The 24,151-nt window shown below is 41.8% G+C and overlaps 1 protein-coding gene across 5 annotated transcripts in view; it reads right to left on the reverse strand.

Annotated features, from left to right (window-relative positions):
• Positions 1 to 1,753: 1,753 nt before the first annotated feature.
• Positions 1,754 to 24,151, reverse strand: part of ADCY9 (adenylate cyclase 9) — an 88,842-nt gene continuing 66,444 nt past the window's right edge. For 4 of the 5 annotated variants that reach the window (XM_074598024.1, XM_074598023.1, XM_074598022.1 and 1 more), the window contains 4 exons: positions 16,483 to 16,642; positions 13,415 to 13,563; positions 10,505 to 10,546; positions 1,754 to 4,705 (listed from right to left, as the gene is read on the reverse strand). In XM_074598024.1, coding sequence (XP_074454125.1) covers positions 3,517 to 4,705; positions 10,505 to 10,546; positions 13,415 to 13,563; positions 16,483 to 16,642 — 1,540 coding nt within the window. In that variant the 3' untranslated portion in view covers positions 1,754 to 3,516. The remainder of the gene's footprint in view (positions 4,706 to 10,504; positions 10,547 to 13,414; positions 13,564 to 16,482; positions 16,643 to 24,151) is intronic. The other variant, XM_074598021.1, reaches the window with a different exon arrangement.

A 24,151-nucleotide genomic window follows, 5' to 3' on the forward strand; every position in this document is an offset into this window, starting at 1 on the left:
CACCATTAAAACACCCTGCAAATACAAAATGCAGCAATGCTCTGGTTATTCTTGCAGAATACACTTCCAGGTACCTGGCCAACTCCTCCGCTTTTATACCGGGTTCAAATTGTGCTGGCACTAACGGAACAAGCCCAAAAGATATTGTAATGAAATGAACTTTGATCAAGGCCTCCCGCAGGCGCACACGTGTCACGGCTGCAGAGAGGAACGCAGAACCACGCAATGCCTTAAAAAACGCCTCCGGAGCAATTTTTGCGAGTATTGGAACATCTTTTCAAAGGCGTGAGAAGGGAAGGTGTAAAGGTTCAGCTCCCGCTGTTTTACAATCGAAAATAGGCACATCCTTGCTCCTCGTGCCTGGGAAAAACTCACTATCCAAATGGTACATTGAGAGCTTAGCTTCCTGGTTTTGTTAATACGCTGCATTAAGGAGGAGATTTAAAATCTCCGAGAGAAGACGCGCAGCCCGAGTTGCTGAAGGCTTGGCTGCTGCCCTGGTAGCAATAAGCACACAGGGCTACCACGAGTTACTCAGCTTTTCACGGCTCTCTTCCCAGCTTCAGAGTTAAGGCAGAATAACGTCGCCGGCGGTTCCCAGAGCAGACAACAGCCCTTGATTTCAGAGTCCACTAATACTTCCGTCCTCAGTCATTTTATTTGTTTTGTGCCAACAAATATCAGAGGCCCTGGTATTTTATTTTTTTTTTTTGGTATTCTAATGTTAGCAGAAAACCAACAATACTCCCGCAGCACCATACCACGACAGCACGGGACCGTTCTTTACTTTATAGGCTGGAGGATGAGGCTTTTGTATTCTGCAGTGCATTACTTGAAGAGAGAGAAGAGGAGGAGGAGGAGGGTGCTCTGGGTGCGGGGCCCAGCTCCAGCACCTTCTCCTTTCAGGTTCCATCACAGGGTGCAAACCTCCCAGGGGACGCGGGGCTGTTGCTGGTGGAGGTTTAGGTATTGTGCAGGGTCTCACGCGAGAGAGAAGCTGGAGCATCTCGCCTGAACTCTGCCACCGCAAACAGCGGATCAATGAGAGAGAAATGCTGGGTAGAGTCGTCTATAAAACTGGGAGAAAGAAGCGAAAGGGAGAAAGGTTTGAATGACTTTGAGACGTTACTATAACACTAGAAGGCATGTAAACAATTCTGGACCACGTTACCTCCTCTACTGTAAGAAAAGGAATACTGACACACACTCAACTGAAACGAGAACCCTAAAAATGGTTTCAGGAATACATTCTTCAGATGCAAAGAGGTATTTGCAGAGTTAAACTACCTGAAAGTTGGAAGTGCAACCCACTGTGGGGAGGGGGGCAGAAGGGGACGAGTTTTAACCTAAGGAGAAGGAAGGCTGCTGTAAAACTGTGCAGTCACAAAAACTTTATATTGTTGCTCGTCGGGAACAGCCCCCAGCCAGGCTACAGCATCTGTGGCAGAAGGGGGCGGGGATGAGTAGCCCCTGTCAGTTTTTTGTGTGCTGGCAGATTGAGCAAATAAGGTTAATTTTCAATATCTTTCATATCAAACGCAATTCAGACGCGCATAAACAGCGACTTTTGTGAGAAGAGTGTGCAGCATCTTGTTTAACTAACTGAGATCCAGAAATCTCACAGATTTACATCTGAAAAGGCTTCGAGGGCTCCGTGCTGACAGTGAAGTGTAGATGGATCTCAAATAGCTGAATAGGAACTTCACAACGTATATATTTATTACTCGAACGCCAAAAAAAAAAAAAAATCACATGGAGAATAAAAAGAAGTATTAATATATTCTGACCTCAGTTCAGATGGAAAGAAAGAGTTAAAACCCACACCAATACGCAGACAGCACAGCACGGCATTTCACCAGCTCTTCCCTGACTAAGGAACTTATTTCGGGCATAAAAAATCCTGTCGTTTTATTTGGTGTCAAAAGGAGTTAGTCGAACTGGAGTAGTCGGATAATGAATGTTATCCGAAGCAGAGCATCAAATGTAAGTGAATGGTGATGGAAGCATGCAGAGGGCAAACTGGTGTAGTCTAAGGCCCCCGTCCTGCAGTTCCCTCTGGGAAAGCAGGTTCCTGGGCTCCCGCAGGTCTCCGGTCCCAGGGACCTGCCCAGAGTCATCTGCAGGACTGGGAAATTATTGTGCTTCTCAGCTCACTAGAAAGGACATTTTTTTTTCCCTATTCCTGCTTTCAGTGGCACGCAGGGAGCATGCTGTTCTATTCCCTGCTGCAAAAGCACAGTGTAGGGGGGAAAAAATAATCCTGAAAAATATTGTGCAGCACCATTGATTCAGTACAGAGGGAAGCCAGGGTACTCAACTGCGTTTGGTGGCTTCGGAAGTTTCACCAGCTTTGAAACAAATATTGCCTAGGTAACATCCTCACAGTGGTTGGTAGTTTGAAGAGGCTGAAAAACCATCTTATTACTCTTATTAAACCAATTAACAATTCATTTCGCCTGAGCCCTTCTGCACACGCACACAAAAACCCCCCAAACAAAATAAAATAAAAAAAAAAAACAGGAATAAAATAAATAAATAAATAAAGGCATTCCCAAAACATTTATTTTGCTTTTCTCTCTCTCTCTCTCTCTCAAATCAGACCAGCTTAGAGATACCACCACCTTCACCTACCTTCGCAAATTCAGCTAGGGCACGGAGTAATGCGAAACTGCTTTAAGACCTGAATTGTAACACTCTCGCGGTCACGCATCTGCTTCTGGAAACCTGTCCTGAGAGCTGGTGAAGTCCGAACCCTTATTCCATCCCCACAGATCAGTAACTCATTGGCTATATGGAAAAGAAGTGTATCCAAAGCACACAATGGCACATTAAGGTTGAAGAAAGCATTGGTAAAGGAGAATAAAACTACAGCAGTTGTTCAGCCTACTCTACCTAAATGTTGAGCCACTGCAGAACTCCTCCTCCAGCCCAACACGGAGTCAAATTATGTCACCCCCTCGCCACGACATTCTTTTGTGGTACGTTACTGGCACTTTATGTCAGTCTCATATGGTAGATACATGCACATTTGTCTGTGTGTTTACATACAAAAGGTCTGTTAACAGTAAAACATTGTTCAGAGAGATATAAAAAACCCAAGGAGTTGCATTAGCCAAAAAAAGTGTTTTGTGAGAAACAACAATAAAAATGATATAACCACAGCTTTTCTTTTCTTTAAAATTAGATAAATACCCAAAGCTATGATTTCACTTGGGGCCTCTGTACCTTGACAGGGAGTCCAATGGAGTATATCTGAAGGCACTTAATATCCTCTACTCAGCTGTAAGATGGTTGCACAGGGAGCTGGGGAGCTCGGGATGTGATTTGGGGCATGGAGGAGAGAGATGGATGAAAACAAGCCCTGAAGAGCTGTGATCCACACAGCATCAGGCGCTGAAATGAAAACAAACGTACAACCCAGGTGTTGAGAAGGTCTCTCTTGAAAAAGCAAACTGCCAATTGCAAATGTCTTTGTGTTTCTATTGACAGAGCACTTCATGCAACTCTGACAGTGCATCATACACTCTTAGAGATATTTAGCTTTGTCAGTTCATTGACCTCCTCAGTTCCCGCTTCCTCACAGTCAGTCTTCTCCGCGGCTTTGCCAAACCTGCACCTCTCCTCTGCTCTCGCCGCATCTTTCTGGAGCTTCTTGGTGGAAGGAAGGATGTCCTTGGTTTCTGAGTTATCTGTGCCATGGGCTATCTTATCAGAATTCTGTACAGAAGGCACCAGGTTGGCAATCTCATCCGTCGGAGATCGCCCAATGCTGCCATCCACTTGAACCCGAATGTCTGGAGATATAGACAACTGGTGATGTGGCACGATCCCACTGTCCATGCATTTTGGGTAAAGGTAGGTCTTCATCTGACCTTTCCCCTTCACATTGACCGTCCCCCTATAGTCAAAGTCATACCCCATCTTGTTTAGGATGCGGTAGCTCTCCTCACTCACCTGTATGCGACACTCGACGCCGGTGGTGTCCATTCTGCTAGCAATGTTCACAGTGTCACCCCAAATGTCATACAACAACTTGGTGGTGCCAATGACCCCAGCAGTGAGGGGGCCGTGGTTAAAGCCAATCCTAAGTTTAAAATTAAACCACAGCATGTTGTTGTTGAAGTCATCCACCACTCGCATCATTTCTTTGGCAAATTCAAAAAGGGTCTGCAAATGTCCGTGGGGATGGTTGCTGTCCTGACACTGCGAGGTGTTCAGTCCCGAAGCAGCCATGTAGGTTGCCCCGATTGTTTTGATTTTCTCAATGCTGCTGTAATGCGGTTTGCTCAGCAGCTCATCAAAATCCCCAATCAATTCGTTCAGGACTCTGTAGCACTCTTTGCCTCCTTCGTAGTTCTCTTCATAGAACTCGCTGAAGTTCACAATACTTGCAAAGATTACTCCGCTGCTGTCATGGTTTTTGGAATAGCTCTGGGAAACCTTCAGCTGCTCGGCCACGTGGTAGGGAATAATATTCCTCAGCAGCCAGTCAGCTTGATCCCTCATGCTCTGAATTTTGGTGCGATGGAGATCAGCCTCCACATCTCCGTGGTAGTGGAGGCGGTAACTGACCTCAAACTCTCGATTCAGAAACCAGACCAGGAGGAGCAGAAGGAAGGAAACTAAAATCACTTCCTGGCCGATCAGGTCTGCTGGCCTCTTCATGTCATTTGCCACCGAGCTGTTGCACGGACTTTTTGTGGAGCTGGAAGCAGAAGAAAGGGAAGAACGTGAAAGGTGTATTTAAAAAACACTGAGTTAGGGCCCTGCCATTTCTTCTCCCTAGTTCGAAATCCTTTTCTGGAAAAATGTGCAGGAAGAGTATATCACACACTAAATTATAAAACAGGCTTAGGTAACTTTATCTGCTGTTAAGCATGCTAAAGAATTAATTTAATTCTTAAACTCACTGGGTACTTCCTTAAAGGGATATCATCAGGTTCAGCAGCACAGAAAGTGCCCAGCCTTTACGGTCATCCTATTTTAAGGACTTCACCAAGGAAACAGTTATTGTTATACCTAAATATATAACTAAATGCACTACATGTAACTACGTATGTAAAAATGCTTCATAATGCCTGTGTGTGTGTGTTTAGATATATGCGTGCACATGTATAGGAGGTGTGTGGGTAAGTTTTGTGGAATTTATCTTTTTTTGTATTACCTCCAATATTCAGAAACACCTGCTTTATATACTCCTAGTGCTGTTCCCTTGTCTCCTCATCAGAGAGCAGTAACCTTTGCGCTGCGCCTTTAATGTTAACACACGCAGGTTTTGGAAGAAGATAACCCTGTACAAGACACTTGATGGAGAACTGCACATCTTCTGCATGAAAGCAGAGAATATGGAGCTTGGGGTTGACATCTTTTGTATGTTATAACCACTGAAGCTTTTTATGGCGGAGAGAGAAAGTTTCTCAAAGTGCCAAGATAAAAAAAAAATATTAAAAAATGTCATGTCTCGCATAGATTGAGAGTAATATTTCAAATCCTTTTGACAATCCGTCGACTGCCTGTGCAGATTATGAAGCACTGATGGAGGATGCTTCCAGTGCCAAACCGCCCTTAACAAGGAGACATCTGCAGTCTACAATCTCGACTTTCTGGAGAGATGCAAAGACACCAATCTCATCCAAGAAGACACCACCTATGCAATCCTTGAAACAAAGTCTAAACCCAGACAGATTGGCATGCAGCGATTTCTGGAGTCGCTTAACTGCAACTTTTTCTATAAAATTATGCCAAAGCTTAAGATTTGATAGGAGCAGACACATGCTGAAGTTTTTCAAGCGAAGAGATGGTTTGATAAATGAAAGCATCACATCAACCTTTCTCCTTGAAAAACAGAAAGGCAATCCATATCTCAGTGTCTGTCGGTATTTCTCTTGTGAAGGTATGTTAGCAAAAGGGATGAAAACCTCAAAGCACAACTGTGGCAACAGCTCAATAAGAGAAGACTAAATTTGTTTCGGTATTTCTAAGTTCAATTTGTTTCTTTATGTCCATGTGGGACACACCTCCACTTCTGAAACTGAAGCAGACATTTTAGCAATTGAGCTATATTATGGACCCAGCTTCTCTTTCTGAGTGTTCATTCTCAAATATTTGATTGACAGAAAAGCGTGATGAAGCACAACCAGAGCACAGCTATGAAACAGATGAATGTGCACAATCTCTGGAAACATTTGTATGCGCTATGGTCTTTGTTTACATCTATTCGCTTTTATCATAGTAAGCCTACAGGACAAAAAGTTTCCCCTAAGTAAAATATTTACAATAGGTTGAATTTTAGATTAAAACTAAGCCTGCACATCATGTTGGAAATCACTCCTTTTGTTTTCAACCAGAAATATACTTCTCCCAGGACAAGCGAAGGTATATCCATTTTATTGGTTTGATATTAAAAAACCCACGAGGGAGGAATGAAAGGACGAGATTGCTCCCAACTCACAGAAGAGGTTCCTACAATCAGGTTCCCGTAATTGCTGGTGCGTTGCTGCACTAAGACTACTTCCTTTCTCCCTTACAACTACTCTTCTCAACAGAACCTCCATTATGAACCTATTCAGTTTGTCCCTAGAAAGACGAGTCAGAGACTAAGACAAAGGCAAAGTTATTAATGACTAGAATGGTAACAATTCCTGAAATACAATGTGCTACCCATTTTGCAGGTGGCAGAACATTCTCCCAGTGTGATGGGCTTATAAAACAAATCAAGGGGAGCGTAAGTAAGAGAAGAGGTTTCAGAGAATAAATAAGGCTGGAGAAGGTGACGAATGAATCTCGGTTAAGGAGCACGATTCAGGTTCTTTTCAGAACAGTTCATTATTTTCCGTTACCTTGTGGGAAGAGATCTGCTAGAGGATCTGAGCAATGACATGTTACTCCTCCGAGAGTATGAATTTGATCCAGATAATCTGCTCTAACATCAAACATCCCTGCCACAGGGATTTATGTAAGTCATTAAAGGCTCTTTATTTACAGTTTATTGTACAAAATACTCCTCAAAGTACTTTAATTCCTCTTAAATGAATTAGGCAAGCACCACAAATTTTATGTTACAGAAAGTGGCTCGCGTTGAACAGAAAATCTGCCTTTTAAGAAAAACCTGCTGCCTCCCATTCACCACTCCTGAAGTACTGGCATCTGCGAGCTCTCAATCATCTCCTCAAGCGCTGGCCTGACCTTGTTTCCCACGTGGGCGAACAACCTCCGAGATCTGCGTGTGAAATGAGTGACTCACTCGTAAGCTGACCTGATTTCATTAATAAGGTAATGGGTTAGTATCTCAAAAAAGAAGGTGCGGTATCTTTTCCAGAGAAGGCATTTTTGATCATGATACGACTGCTGCAAGCATTAGTACAAAAAGCCGCGATGCCAGCCTGAAGGAGGGAGCAATTACATCTTACTTGTTTGGAAATCAAATTTCTGGACATTGCAGTGACCAGGTTAAAGGACCTACAGGACCATAAATCATCTTACACGGTCAGTTTGCAACGCTGACCTGAAGCTACCCTCTAGAATGAAAAGAAAAACTAAACCCCATACCTATAACAGAAAGGATCACACACCGCCACATCTTTTTAAGCTCTACTTTTTATGAGGTGCTGCATCAGAAAACTAATTTTAAAAATCATTCAAACTGAAATCTTAAGCCGACGATGTTCCTTTAACTCAAACTGGTGACGCGCTTCCTGGCACAGACGCCCAACTATTAACTTGGCATCTTCATCCAGGCTGCATGTTGAATATGCAACAAGCGAGAGCTCCAGAGATAGAATCTCCTTTGGCTTGATCACAAATCATAAAGATAATGGCTTTCTACTTATAAAGATTTTTGGAAAGCCATTTTGCTTCTGAGCCAGTAACCTATGTTTGGATTTGGATATCTTACTATATTTAAAGAGGATGCATGCCTGCTACATCTTAAAAAAGAATGCAATGTGGGGAAAGGGGAAATCAAACAGCTGCTTTCGATGAAGAACATATAGTAGATGCACATAAACCCCCACCACCGTCAAGTGATTTTAGTCTTGCACCGCAAGTGGCCTATCGCTGTTCCTCCTCGAGCAGTTGCAAACCGGAAAATGATACACCCTACCTGCTCTGAGATAAGAAATGAACGAAAATGAGAAATATTTCCTGCTAAAAAGACAAAGTTTATGGTCGTATCTCTTTTGGGCCGAAGAACCGGTCTGTCTGGAAAACAAAGCAGATTCCATATTCTGACTTATCGAGCATAGCGTGGACAGTCCAGAGATGAATTTTGTGCTAAGACTTCATAACCATTACTAGTATCTTGCTTCCCAAGCAACATTAATAATTATCTCAATTCTTGATCAAGAAAAGGGAATAACCTCATTAAAGGCATGCAAAACAAGTTTGGCCCTCAGAACTTTGTGCTGACTGGGGTGAGCAAGGAACCTTTTTCATTTATTTATTTCAGTGAGAAAGGAACAGCAAAAAAGTTTGTTGGGATATGGCAGTTTCAAGTTTTTATTGGGTCACCAGCAGGAGAAAGGGGAAGTTCTGTTTGCACAGAAGTCTAGAGCTGTGGTATTCAATAATGTACATTAAAAGAGAAGTTGAATTCTGCCGCAAATTAATGGTAGAAACAAATTAGGGCAGCTTCAGATCAGCGGAGTCTGGACTGTTAAGAGAGATCAGGCTGGACCAACGCCGTTCCTGCATTAAAGCAGAGGCAGAGACCAACTAACCCGACGAAACCGCTGCCGACCTGCAGAAAGGGCAGCACCGCCTCGTATTAACACACGCACCGCAGCCAGGCATTATATTTCCCCAACTGATGGAAGGACAGTCAAAGTGCAAATCTAGGACATGTCATAATAAAAAGTTTAAAACGAAGCTTAGAACTGTTAAATGAGCCTGACAGTCTGGTTACTGCCTTAATCTGGTATTTAAATCACAATTTGCAAAGCAGGCAGAGAGCGCTCCATGCCTGTTCGCAACAACATCTCCTGCCTGGTTTGGTTTGGTTTCTCACCCACTTTTACCTTTATTTGTCCTGAGTTAGAACTTATATGATATATTTATGGAAGAAAAAAACATTTGCATGCAAACAATGCTTGATAGCTAATTATTTGTCAGATCTCTAATAAATGATGATGTAGAAATAGCCACTTAGTGGAAGAGAGGATTGTCAATTATGTAAGGCAGAATGAATTATTTTTTAGTGATTAGCAGCTGGTCAGGAGCCTGCTAAGCTGGTGTCAGCGCTGGGCAAGACGTTTGTAATTCTGAGCAACACAAAAGGTTTGGCCATTTCACAAACTAATAATAGACCACTAAGGATCCAAGCTCAGGCTCATCCTAAGATGTTACTTCCACTGATCACCATGCTTTAGTATTTTGTACATTGCCTTTTCAGCAAATTCCCCTCAGTGTTGTAGTTTGCAAAAAAACGCAAGCCGCCTCTGTTCTTTGGCTTTAACTTTCCATTTTGGATTTAGTGAACTGGAATTCTGTTATGAAAATGTTAAGTTATCTTTCATGAATCAAAGCCATACAAAAAGGAAAACCCACCTAAAAAAAACCCAACACCAAACAAAAAAAAAAAACCCAACACTGTAGTAAGTGCTAACTTCTTAGTGAATAAATATCTAACATGAAAGCACGCTTACCATCTCTTGGTACTTAAAAACCATACGTTTTCTAAACTACCATAGCATTCATGTAGACGAAATTTTTAAAAAATTCACCTTGTTTTGATACATACTCCCTTTAAAAGCAACATGCTCCTGAATAGACATTTGTTCAGATGAATTACTGAGTCACATATTCACAGGGTCGCTAGTTCAGTCAAGTACAACATGCCCCCAGTGTTGCTCCCAAATTTGTAATTAGGAAACACATACTTTTCTAATACCAAAGACCAGTAAAACCACTTTAAAAATAGTACTGCAAGACTTGCAATAAGCCCATGAGAAATTCAACACTGAAATAATCAGAGCGAATCTTTAACATGTTTATTTATAAGGGACTATTAATAACCCAGGGAAAGAATTCTGTTTGTTTGTTTGAAAGTCTGGGGGTTAAAATTTCATTTTTTCTAAAATGTCATTTGCTGCAGCTCCTCTACCCCAGGGAATTCTCACCTGGCCAGCTGAGGAAAGCATCCAACCCAGCACACTCCTGAATGGTGCAAATCAACCAAGGAAATCAAATAAATAGCTCATGATGTACAGATAATGCTCTAAAACCTGCTACTACTAGAAAAACAGATGCTCCTCCATATTTCTATTTCCTAGAAATTAAAGTAAAAAGAAAATAGCATTACAGCACCGGCATCTCTCTGATGATTTTTGGTCATACCCAAGTCCTCTGTAAAGGAAATTACATACACAAGGAGCTTAAACACAACTTGCTGAACCAATTTGTCCAATTCCCAAGTGTATTACTGCGGATGCAAAGTTTTGCTCCGTATAATTGACTGAAAATATTTCTATCCCTAACCACAAAGATGGGAATTTTATGTAAAGCTTACCTAAAGTTCTGTGCCAAATCTAGATGAAAAGTTTCCACAGAGCTGAAATAAAAAAACGCAATGATTTCAGAAGGAAAGTTAAAGCAATAAACAAAGCATCCTGCCAGAATTTCAGTTAGCATTTTAAACTTTTCTATTATGCAGACCGTAGGACCAATAATTGCACGGCAACGCTTGATCAGCTCCAGACAAACTTTGTTTGAACATGACTTATCTGCACATTTTGCTTGGAAGAAGCAACCAGTCAGAGAGAGATGCAAACACCTCTAAAGGGTAACTGATGATAATGCAGGCGAGATGATGCCTGGAACGCGTAATTGTTACACAATCCAATCTTACCTCGGAAACACGGAAAAGCAATTTCAGAACTCTAAAATCCAGTTATGCCTTCATCTTATCTGACCACACAATAGAAAGATTTAAAAAAAAATGCCAACCCAAAACGAAACCCCAACCCTCTCAAAACAACAAAAAAAATCCACACAAACAAATATAGAGTCTATTTTTGAAAACGCCATTACAGAAAATAAGTAGTTCAAGCAATTTTTGTGTTTGCTTGCATTACAATTTCTCTACCGTAATCAAGTGTTACAACTCTCAGGATTAGTAACTTTTGGAAAAAGTAGTAAAGAAATCAGCAGAATGGATTTGCCTGTGATGCACATAAAGCTGCAATTACCACTGTGAGAAAAATCAGTATCCGGATTAACGATAAGAGAGGAACACAAAAGTTATTGTTAACAAACAAAAGTTCTGGGTCTCACTAATTCAACCTGTATTATTTTTGTTCATGACTGTCCTGGTTTGAGGACAATTTTATAAATGACTTTTTCAGATTTACAGTTGAACAGCTCTGTCTGTTACTTTAAATATTTATTTTTAAAAGATGAAATAACAACATATTCCATGATTTCTGTACTTCACCCATTAATGGTCACCTGTATTCAAACCACAGGTGAAAACATGCTATCATTAGCAAAATTTCTTAAGATAATGTTTCTTTAACATAAGTACCACCCCTTTAGCAGCCAGCATAAGCCGATGCTATGAACTGGTAAAATGGCAAAGTCTCCACCTCTCTGCTTGGGAACAGCCTTTCCCAGTCCCTTAATAAAGTTGAAATGCAGGGAAAATCTCAAGTTTCGTGGCTGTCTTTCTGCCCAAAGCCTTAGTACAGAGCTGTTGCACAAGCTGATTTAGTAATCACACATACAACTTGTTCTAAAATGTTGCCTTTGAATAAAGACTTAGGAGTTACAATTATGGCACCAAACCTTCTGATATTCTTCTGCAATAAAACGCCTTTCACATGGATGCACAGAGGTCTGTTCAAACAATCACTAGGCAGAACGTCAATTTTTTGGCTTCGCTGCCTGCCTTTGCATGAAGACTTTAGGTACTCCAAATACATTGCATTAGCCCATTTTCAAAGGCTCTGCCGTGGACCAGCATCCAGTTCTGCCCCGCTAGCTCCATGCGGACACGCGAGCACGCGTGTAGCTGAACGAGCTGCAAAACCCCTGCTTGGGAGTCAAGAAATGGCATCAAGGGCTTGCTCTTTGCTGACTTGCCTGAAAAACCAAACCTGGGGAGAACTTCTCAGTGAAGCTGGTGGGTGGGCGGGCAACGGTTGGCTGTGTTAGAAGGGAAAAAAAGGCAAGGGGTGGAAAGCCAGCTTTCTTACTGGGAGAAGGTCACTTAGTGTGCTGGAGGAGAGATGGTGTTAGCTAAGCTGGACAACTGAAACCAAAGAGACAAATCAGAGTGCTCTGCAGAAACAGGAAAGGGATTTTTCTTTAGTCTAATATTTAGAAACCATTTGTCAGCTGACTCCAGCTCCAAGTTTTTTTTTTTTTTTTTTTTTTTTTTTTTTTTTTTTTTTTTCAAGGAAAGGCTTTCTTCCAACAAACTTTCCAGCCACTTCCAAAGCGAAGATGTGAACAGGAGTGACTTCTGTTCTCTCTGTCTTTGTTTATATAACTTAGATCAAGATTAAAAGAGACCATTGAAGATACCTGAAGAGGGGATAAAAAGCTAAATGCTCACACAAAACATGTATCTGCAAATGCTTTTTGGTTTGCTTGGGTTTTTTTTCCATGTTTTTCACCATGATTCAGCAGGCCTCTGAAGAAGGGTTTTTGATAAGAATTAGAATAACCTAGCATAAGAAGTCCTTGTAAAGTCCGCAGTATGGCTAAGATATTTCTTAAGCCATTGAGAAGTTCAAGTTGATTACAAAATTTTGACAATAGGAGTGGATGGCTGGAAGGATTCCCTCGACTCTCTCAGCAAGGAAATAGAAGGAGAATACTGCAAACAAGTTCTCCTATGGGGAAAATGGCTTATCAGAGGAAAAACTGAAAAGCCTTAAGGTTATTGCACAAAAACTGCATTAACGTGATTCCTCTGGTTACTGCCTTGCAACGTCCTCTGAAAAGGCAAGAGAGCGAGAAAGGAATCAGGGTATCAGAATCCTATTAAATCCAAGCACCTGTCTTCCACAGAGGAAAACTCCTTGAGGAAGGAGGTGGAAGAAAAGATACGTGGTTCCTAAGGGTAGAGGGGTGTGGGGGAACAACTGAGCTCTCGGGCACCACCAAATGCCTCAGAAATTTCTGAATAAAACAGATTTTTCAAGCAAACAGTGAAAGACAATTTTATGGGTCTGATAAAGTGTAAGTGTGCCCTAGAAACATATCAGTTGAAGACAGAGTGTCATTTCAACACAGATTACAGAAAAGGGACCCGCAGATATTGTCCCGAAATCCTTTAAAAAAAAAAAAAAAAAAAGCAAAACGCTTCCCAAATCAAATTATTAAGTTTGAGATGCTGCAGAAATTCATGGTGGATACTAAAATCCCATTTGTTCATCTGAAACACTGCCCATGAGCGCTAAGGCGTGATGCTCACCTGTCCGGACACAAGGAGACGTAGAGCAGGATGAGAAGCACTGCTCCTACTACGGTTGCCAACACAGATCTCATCCAGGAGCTGAGCTGGCAGAAGTTACAGTACTGCACAATGGTGATGAGAATTGCGCAACACATAAACATGGTGTACTGCAACAAAGAGAGAGAGCGCGAGTTAGCTTCTTCCTGCTGACTGGAGCCCTTCTGCACATCAACGCCAGAGTAAATTAAAGAATGTGTGATATAAAAGAGAAGGATCTAATTTCGTCTGTTCTATGCACAGTTAATCCCTCACGGTGTCTGTAGCAGGAGACAGCACTTGAAGATGGAGGTCTTCCCTTCGAAGAGCAAGAAAACTTTTAGCACAGGTTGTTTGTCACAATTTTCCCTAGATGGAGTTTCGCATTACAGCATTACACAGCCGTTATTTCAGTAACTTTCAATACCTTCAGCTTACCTTTGCAAAAAGCTCAGTGCCTCTTCTTATTAAAAAACAAAAAAAGGGAGTAAACATTCATGGTAACCTCCTCTCATTTACTGGGGTCAGAACCTGCCTGTTTTAAACCGGACGTCAACTGCATTGAGAACACGGAACACATTCACCCTCTGAAACTTTGCCCAACTGCTTACCCGTAAAAACACTTCTTAGCGGACAGTATCATACTGGCCAGCAACAGGTGATCTCAAAATAGAAAAAAATCCGGTTTGATAAAAAAAGGCAGGTATCAGTCATCGTCAAGTGACACTCGGTAACAGCACTTGTGCCAATTTGAAAGGACAATCTTAGATTTTCTGTTCCAAATGCCTTATCTCTCAAAACCCCAAACCTTTCCCTTTCCACATCTTTACTGGATAAAGAAAAGGAAGGGCAGGATGGATATATTTCCCAGAAGGCCTTCACTTCCCCGAGATACAATCTTACAGTGGTCAAAACTGTCAAGCTGATGCACAAATTTCAGTTTTATCAAGAATATTCATGACCATCCAAGCTAAAAGAGACTCCACAACAGCATTATGGAGTTCTGTTCTAGCTATATACTGCACTTTACAGTATCAAACGATCATTCTCTCCCTTTCTCTCTCATTTTAAATTTCCTTTACAGCTGAAGTGCAGAGACTGCAGATTAGCAATACTGTAGCATAACAAATAAGCGTGTGATTCATAAGTAGGCACAGTGTATGGGAAAAAACCTTACATAATTTACCATTTTTAAACCACAAGCACAGTTGTTGTTTTTTTAAATGACTCAAAAATGGATAAAAGGTATTTCAGAAGTGTCCATAAAAACCCGTAATTTAAAACTTACTTTTTTTTCCCCCATTTCAGGTCTCCTAAAGTGGCAGAGCACTGGTTCTCACTCCAAGTGATGCCCCAGCATGAAGCCAGCCTATAGAGGGTCAGTAAGTGCTGTGTTTTACTATGTATGCATGGCTTTGGAAAGTTTTTTTTTTCATTGCTGTTTTTGTTAATTTTGGTTTTAATTATTTTATCTCCAGGGAGGGTAATAAAATGCTATGAATTAAAAAAAAACTTTGCAAAACCATGTCATAGTAAAATATGACACTTACCTGACCCTCTATAGACTGACTCCGTTTCCTAGAGCTGCATGGCTGTTGAAAGACTGAGCACAAGACGAGTTGGGACATCTCTTGGAGAGTGAGCCAGCAACCCCACGACTCTGGAGGACCTGCAAGAGGAAAGAAAGCAAAGTTCATTCTCGGTTTGGTGAGGAACACCAGGCTGCTGCCTGAAGCATTTAGACGGATCTGAACCGGTATCGAGAAAAGACTCATAAAATGGTTCTTCCAACATTATTTTTAAATGCTTGGAGAGATGATCAAGGATGGAAATGAATGGGATGATATAAAAATCAGCAGACAGATTTGAGAGATCTGAAGGTTTTCAGCTCCCTTCAGCGTGAGGAAAACACTGCTACCATCAGTTTACTGGTTGTCATGAGGGAGGAAGACCATCATTAAATCAAAAAAAAAAAAAAACAAAAAAACCCCCCCAAAAAATATCTTAAAAATAGTTAACTGAAATTCACAAAAGGTAAAAGCTGCAGAATGATTTTAAACATGGGATGTGAAAGAATATCAAATACGCTCTTCTGTGACCGTGATAACCATGGATTATATATGTTTAAATCAGGAAGGACCAAAAAATGTCTGGTCCACATGTTCCCATGAAACAAACACTTCCCAACACTTAGTAATAAACTGTGATAGGAAGAATGATGAGGATCTAGTCATTACCTACGCCCAGGGCCCTGAAATAGCAAGAGGTTTGTGAAACAGGATTCCATAAAGACCCTGGAAAGGAAGGGCTGTACACCGGGCTACCTCACAGAAACTTACAGAGAAACAAACTTTCATCTCCGGTTCCAGTCCATTTTATTCACAAACAGTTTTAACCATTTATTTTTATGCTACAGATAGCCTTTAAATTAAACCATTCTTCCCCCTCCTCAATATTTAACCCTTTGTTCTTCCTCCGTCTAAATGTTTTTATTAACGGTCACACCAAACCCCCTACAGGCCTTTCTGTGGCTGGGCTAAATATGGGTAATCAGACAATCATTTCTGTGTACTGAGAGCTCTCTCCCTTGAGTTTCTCCATCTAACTCCACAAAGAAAACGCATCCACTGCTAATACTGTTCTCACTGTTGAGATTCACCAACGTGCATGCATTAAGTATACACAGCATCTCTGCTTACAAACTCGAAATCAAAACCAGAATGAATGCAATGAAAACCCTGAGATACACTGCTTGCATTATCTAGAATAAACACCTGCAGAAGTGTTTGGTCTAAGAAAAAAACAAAACCCCAAAACTACCTAGGTAGGCAGGCATATCCCTCTCCTCCTTTGTATGAGTGTTATCAAATAAGTAGGTGACTGTGTTTACATAACAAACTAGACACTTCATCGCACAAAAGCCCTATCCCTCTAAGGGATCTGTATCAAACAGATGTAAAGCACGAGGGAGGTGAAGGAAGACGGCAGGCAAGCAACAAGCTTTGTTAGATCCAAAACGTCAGATTATGAAACAGAGTTCGACAACTTACATGTATATTTGTTTCAAAATCGGAGGTGAAGTGTGAAAAAACTGCAAGAGCTGGGAGAGAAACCAGGATTGCACCGAAAAAATGTCGAGGCAGCCAGCCAGATATCACCTCCAGGAGACGCTTGGTGCAAGTCATCACCTCCTCCAGAAAGAAGGCCATTCTGGAACAAATGAAATCACAGATCCAGGCATTAATTTCAGCACATCACTTCATATGTCTCAATTACCTGTAATAATATAACTTCAAATCCTTCATGCAGGCTCTATGAGCAATCACAGCACGTTCCATGCCATAGCACCTGTTGGTAGTTTCAGGAATTAATCCACCTTTGCTGAAAGATGACGGATTGTTTGCTCTGGCGAGGGGTGTCAGCAAAGGGAGGGAGAGCAAGTGGGATAGTGGTCTTCGAGAAAACAAACTGAAACCCAATTTTCACTTACGTGGAAGGTAAGCATAGGAAAGACTTCTCTCCAGTCTTGAATATTTAACCTTGAAGCAGGTGGGGAGAGGGGAAGCTTTTACAAGTTAAAAAAAATTACTTTAACAGCAGAAACGTTTGAAAAGCAGGGCTGTGTACCCGGCTGACAGAGCAGTCACCCAGAGGCCGCGCAAATCCATGCCACCTGAACGTTATACTGCAACCAAAACCAGTTCTCCCAGTTCCAGCCACCCCGACAGAAGCTCCTGTCTGCAGTCAGGCTCCGTTCCCTCTCCGTAGGAAAAAGGAGTGTGGGCTGAGAGCTGGCAGCGGTTGGGATGAGCACCTCGGGGGCCAGCTGGCAACCGAGACGCTCCTCCGCTCGCCCGGTGGCATCCATCATAGCAACCCAGTTGGCTCCGTGCAAGGCATGCGGGAAGGAACGGTTCTTGCCTCAAGCTGCCGGTAAAACGACGGCCCAAAGCTGTGATGTGCCAAAGGAGCCAACTGGAAGAGCTCTGGAGAGCAGCTTAACGGAGATACTTCTTAAATGAGAGCATTTCTAATTGTTAAAATGAATAAGGAAAGGTAAAAGGATGCTTAATGCTCCGGGACATTGCATAGAAAACTATCATTTACCTAGAGAAACAAATCCTCAGGATAACTTCCTTCTTAAAGCTCAAAAAACATTAGTCACTCCAGAAAAATTGCTGTTCAAGTGCAAGCTGGACTGCTGTTTGAGTTTCTAATTATTTTTATGAAGACACAAAAAGGTAACGTAGGGCAGTTCGTTTCATTCAAAGCCAGTACATGTAGATATATGTAATTATCAGAACCAGCTGAGGCAGGTAAATCTGCTGTCCTAACAGTGGCCTAAAGAGCCCAAACAGTAAATAATTACTACTTTTTTTTTTGGTATACAGATGGTCAAGCTAAAAAAAAAAAAAAAAAGAAAAAAAAAAAGGTATAGATACAACATACACTAAACATGAAATTCACAATCTCCAAAGTCACATACTACCTGTATCTTTCAAAAAAGAAAAAACATCCGCTGATTTTTTTTAACACTGTCATCTAAAATACAAGGTATTATGCTGGATAAAAGCCTGATACAAACCAGGATTAATTCAAAGTTCTTTATGTGAATTTGACACTTATTGGACACCATTAACTATGTATGGTTTGGGATTGTTTACGACTAAATATGTTTATGAATGATATTTTAATTCTCTGGTCTAGACTTCCGTGAATTTTGCGACCTCAAGCATTTTTTTGAAGCTTCAAGAGCTCTTCCCTAATGTAATATATTAAAATCTCGAAATTATACTTAAGTGCATAGAAAAAGATAATTTTGGAAGACATTGTAATGCATCTGGACCCCACGAGAGGGTGCTCACAGATTTCCTGGTTCCTAGTCTAATGGACTTCCATTTACACCAACAATTATAGCTGTATTCCAGCATAAAAAGGAATTTCCAACAAAGAAATTAAGAAACTGTATATAAAGCAAAATAAAATTTTTAAAAAGCTCAATAGAGTACGAATTGGGTTTTCTGAAGCATTATCTACTGTCCTAACTCAGCTGCCTCTAACACCAGCAACAGAACTACCCCTGCCTCCAGCGGCAGCCAAGTTCGCCCAGTATCGAGTACTTCTGGAAATGCCACCCAAGTTCATGCCTCTAAAAATAAAGCGCGATTCTCCCAAAGCCTACAAATTAGGGTTAACATTTACAGGGCTGAACTCTGAGAAAGGCAGGCGAAGCGGGGTCCAAGGCAGAGCATCCCCGGCGGGGTGGGGAGCCGGGAGGAGCGGGTGTCTCGGAAGGCAGCTCAGTGACACCTCTGCCCACGCTCTGCCGCATCTTCCAGCTGGCTCCCACGGAGGCTGGCACAGAAACCGGCTCCGTGGCACGCAAAAGCGGGGCAGATACCCGGTGCAGCTCATGTCTCTCACCCCAACCCACGCAACAGGGACTCCATGGTGCAAAAAGCTTTGTTTTTTTTTTTTTGTTTTTTTTTTTGTTTTTTTTTGCCAAGCCTCCATGCCAGGACAAATTCTTGTGGGAACTATAGCAACAAATCCATCAGCAAACCCGATCAGCTAATCCTGCGATGAGGACACTTCTTTATTTAGGCAGCTGTGTGTTTCAAAAAGCTAGTGCAAATTCCAGGACAACACCGCATTTCTCGTGATAATGTTTACCTTCTTGCATTGATTTTTCCGTGCCCCCCCCCGCCCCGCCTCCCCTGTCCGGTATTTATCGCACTCTGGAATTAAACTGATTGAAAGCTCATCCTTCACAAAAGAGGGAAAGCCTGTGACTACAGCGCAACCCTCCCATCGCAGAAAGTAAAGGAGGTGCATTAAATCCAGACGGCAACGAGAGCTGCAGACAGATTTAATGGCTACAGGGCAGTATCAGTAAATAATGCAGTGTCAGTGGGTAGCTCAACAGGGCTTAAATGCTAAAGCATCCGAGATGTTTACACAAGCTGGAGTTCAAATTAGTAACTTTGACATAAATGATTAATGGGGGACGGGGAATGTTACCGTCATTTCTCCATTTACTGGCAGTTTAAAATCAATTCCCACAGTTCAAATCAAAAGCTTTTGGCGTAGCAGCAATTTGGTGGGATATTAAATACCAAAGTCACAGATGTTAGAAATAAATAAAAGGCAAGCAGAATACATTGTTTTCCCTTGCATCAATACTGTGTATCAGTCCCGTTGTTAACAGAAGCTGTTCATTAAGCTCTGGTTGCAGAAAGCAATTTCTGATGCTGGTCATTAGGAATTGAAGAAGATCCACCTGGCTGGCCACAGGGTCCCAGCTGTGGCCACACCACGGGTGTTTCTCCAGCAAGCCTGGGGAGGCGAAGTACCAGGGAAAGGCCCGTTTTCCTTAGTCAGACAACGTGCTGTTTCGATCGTACTTGCTTGCTTGCTCCATCCAGAAGGTGTTTTTTCGCCCTCTAGAAAGGTACTTCTGAATTCACGAAGCAACTTATCAAATGCTCCCACCTCCCACTCTTGTGAACAGGGACAAAACATCCACTATTCTGGCCTCACCTCTTCACCCAGAAATCTTCACTGAAGAGTACTATCAAAACCAAAGCATTTTTTTTAAACAAACTTGTTCATAACAAGTTTACTCAAGACAAACAACTAGATGTCAAAAGTATCTAGTTAACAAAAATCCTGTATTTACAGCTAAAATAGTGGGCAGATGTTTTTTACCTGCGCTCCTGCAGAAGCACTCCTAAGAACGCCAAGTGAAATCTCACACACTGCTCTATGTTCAGTGATATTTCCAAGGTATTTTTATAAAACAGCAGAACTTTAGGACCTCTTACACTTCAACCAAACTCATGAAAGTCAAAGCAGTCACGTTTCAAGTGGGCAGAAGGACATTCCTTGCATTACATTTACAGCACAGGAGATGACATCTTCCACATGCTTTCAAATGAAGCACCATTTTTTTTTTTTGCACGCAGCTTTATACAATTAATTTTAGAGTGGCACTTGTGCTAACAGTGGGATCCTCATCTATAGGTACTCCAATAATTTATTATCAGACACTTCAGAGGAATCAAAACATCCTTCTCCCTTGTAAGCTTTGCTCCAGGAGGACTTCTGTTCTTCTAGAACTTCAGTTTTAACTTGTTTCTTGCTGTACGAGCAGCAATAGTGCTCTCCTCTCTCACTCCTCCAGCTGGACTAAAGGTCTTAGCCACAAGAGCTGTAGCGAGGACTTCCTAGGCCAAGTCCTGGATTCAATTAAAAGTTAGACTCGTTTAAAGGCAGGGTGTTTCGCATCACGATAATGAAAATACAATGAGAAAACTTAGGCAAGAATTTTCTGGTCCTAAAATAATCCCTTTTCCTGAAATTCTGGGATTGTGCCCAGCATTGTAGTCCAATCTCCTCTCTTAAGATATCTCGGTGGTATTCTGTGATTGTCATTTGGGATGACATTTCTGCACAGGAAGTTCTGCACCGTTTCTGTGCATAACGAGTGGCCAGAGTGAGCAGTCCTCACTTTCAAGAGGATTTGAAGAGGAAAAAGATGATTTTCTTCTTTCGGCTCAAGGGAACTGTACACAAGCGCAAGCCTCAGGTTGCAGAGACCAGAGTAGCCCAAAAAGCATGTTTTATGTATTTACTACAACGTAAATACATATTATAAATTCAAAACAAACAAACAAAAAACATCTCCAAGCCAAACCAGATACCTTTTTCTTCAAAAGCTCCCCCCTCAAATATGCCATTGCCATTACAGTTAAAACTGAAAACCTACCAGAAAGTTTCTGAGATTTTTCATCTCCAAAGACTGCTCTTTTTTGGTGCATAGTAGGAGGCTATTTTCAAGAAGGCACCCTGGGTAAGGTCTACTCAGATCTGAGACGATCCTGTTTTTTCCTTTAAGAGATTTACTAAAGTGTTACCTTAGATGTGATGATCAGAGTTAAGCCAAATACAAATTATACCTCGTTAGTAGAGGAAAGATCGCGAATGTGAGCCCCTGGTAGCAAGTTCCTGAGAACCAATTGCTTCTAAGTGTGGAGTAAATCCAGAATGATTTGCAGATGCTTTCCTCCCACCCAAAGACAGGAGCAAGATATCTCTCACTTGCGTGACAATATTCCCTGCATCCCAAACCTCCTGTGAGTGCCTGTGAGGATAAAGACAGTCCTACTCAGTATATGTTGTCTACTGAAAATTGGTTATTACTACATCAGGTGGGACTATGTGAGTTCTAATGGCTGGATACAGGTGATCTCCACAGCGTGAGATGTTTCTCAACCTGTTTTTCAAATCAGAATTAAGGACAAAAGAATGATTAATATTAAAAAATATATTCTTCTAAGGCTTAGGAGTCTTGCTTCTTAAATCTCACTGACTTTACATGGGGCATCCAATCCAGCTTAGAAAGTAAAATTTGGGCTTTAAGCCAACAGTCTCTCATAAAAATACTAGGAATGTCAGTGGCAAAATCAAACAGTGTTAAGAAAACATTATAAAGCCACTTAAACTCACCTCGGTAATGGCCCAGGCTCACTACCAGAGAGCACAACTCTCAAGAGCACAGTGTGGCATGGTACAGCCATACACGGCTCAGAAAGACAAAGGCACTTGACAAATTCTTGACTATATAGATAGCATATTGAAAAGAGCAGTTTTCCTTCTCCTTAACAAACCCATAAACCGCCAATTATAGAACAGGACTGAAATAAAACCTTATGTACCTACTATGTACCTTATGTACCTGCTATTTCTAAGATTATAGCAATGTTTTTTTAAATGTACAAAATAAGAAAAAGCAAATGCATCGGACAAAGAAATGAGAACAATAATGAGCTGAAAAATACTAAAATGGAGTAAAAATTCACCCGCAAGGTGAACGCACACCAATTTTCTCCAGACATACCTGGATAGCAGAAACTAGTTCTTCTGCAAAGTGATGTTTGAGTTGTTCAGAGCTGAACAAATTCAAGGATTCAATGCCACAGCCACCAAACCCAGGCTACCTGCTCACTGCTGCCTTCCCACTCTCCTGCCTGGTGCGATGAAAGAGCTGCCTGGGCACCTTAAACTGACAAAAAAAGCTTGCCCCCCCCCAAGACAGAATACAGAACTGTTCTGCAAGTGGAAAATGCATTTCTGGTGCAAGAGAAAGGACAGAGCAACAGTTAATCCAGTTTAGGATGCACCGGAATGACAGTCCTACCAGTTCAACCATCTCCCAGTACGGGTCTTAACACCTTCTGAATTTCTATGTTTTCTAAAAACTCCAGAACTACAATACTATTCAAACTGCAGCAACCAAATACACCTGCTAAGAAACACTATCCTTAAAAGCATTTCTCCACTGTTCACAAATGACCTCTCTCTACTCCTTAATGCCTGTTTTCATGTAAATATGCTTGTGTACATTTACACTGAGTTACAAGCTTACTTCAGTGACTAAAGTACTAATTTAGTATTTTTTACCTTGACCCTGAAGAGTCAAAATAAGAGGGCAAACTGCAATCTCTTATTTCTTTTGAAACAACAGCAGAATTGTTTCTAACTTGTAATTACTACAAGTGAGGACACACGTTTCCACGCACCACACTTATAACATGCTCTTGTGTCAGAAGGAAGCGCAGGGAAAACGGGGGATGAGGAGGGCAGAATAAACTTGCTCTCACAAGTAGAGACAAACAAACAACTTATTATTAGGTCTATCATCTGGGTTAATTACAGGTTACCCACAGTATCTGTATAAATCGGACAACACACCCAGGAGAGCATGCACGACTGCGGTCTTCTGCTACACTTTGGATGTACTAGTAACTCCAGTGTGCCTGGGGGAAACCCCAGGTTACACAGGCATTGCACAGTAATCACTCGGTGACTAGTTAGAAATGCTGGGGTAAGGCCCACAAATGTCCTAGAAGTCGAGAACACACATCCCCTGGGTGCCTGGGTATGAAGTTGGAATGAGGAGTCACTGTTAAATACCAGCTATCTGCATCTGCAGCCCAGCCTCACCTCCCAGGGCACAGGAGAGGCAGAGGCACTGGCGCTGCAGGGATGTACAAGAATTCAGGGACTGGGGATTCTTCTCCAGCGACTGCAAAAAGGCAGTTCCAGGGCTGGCACCGCTGAGCACAGTCCTGCGAAGCCGCCCTTTCTGCAGAGACCAACTAGTGCCCCTTCCCTTCTCAAGCAGCAGCTGACTGTCACACAGCCCAGGACTCGGGGGAAATGCTGATTCCAATTACGTGTCAAACAGAGAAAACACAAACTGTTTTAATATTAAACCCATGAGACTTGAAATAGAGATCATTAAGAAAACTAATTCTGGACAGACGCAGTGTGACTTCTGCAATTTCTATTTTTTTTTGTTTTGAGAAAAGGACTGCTCTTTGCATTTTGATAAATTATTTCAGTTCCAACACCAGAATGGTGTACTTTTATCTAGGAATTTAAAGGTGAGGGAGTTTTTCGAAGGACAGATAGAAGTTTTCTGTTTGAATTCCCTCACTCTGATGGCCCTGCAAGGGGAGAAGATATCCAGTTGCATGTGGCGTCCCAAGGAACAATAAGCAGGGGCAGGCATGGCGTGCAGATTCTGTTTCCTGAAGAGCGACTCTCTCAAGAGTCACCTTTCTCTCCTCCAATTTCTGTAGCTAGATCTCTCTCTGCACAAGATCTGCCACAAGCCTTCTTGGCGTCACTAACACTGTTCTCCTAACGGGTCTC

Source organism: Larus michahellis, chromosome 8 (genome assembly GCF_964199755.1).
Source record: "Larus michahellis chromosome 8, bLarMic1.1, whole genome shotgun sequence".
Taxonomy (NCBI): Eukaryota; Metazoa; Chordata; class Aves; order Charadriiformes; family Laridae; genus Larus; species Larus michahellis.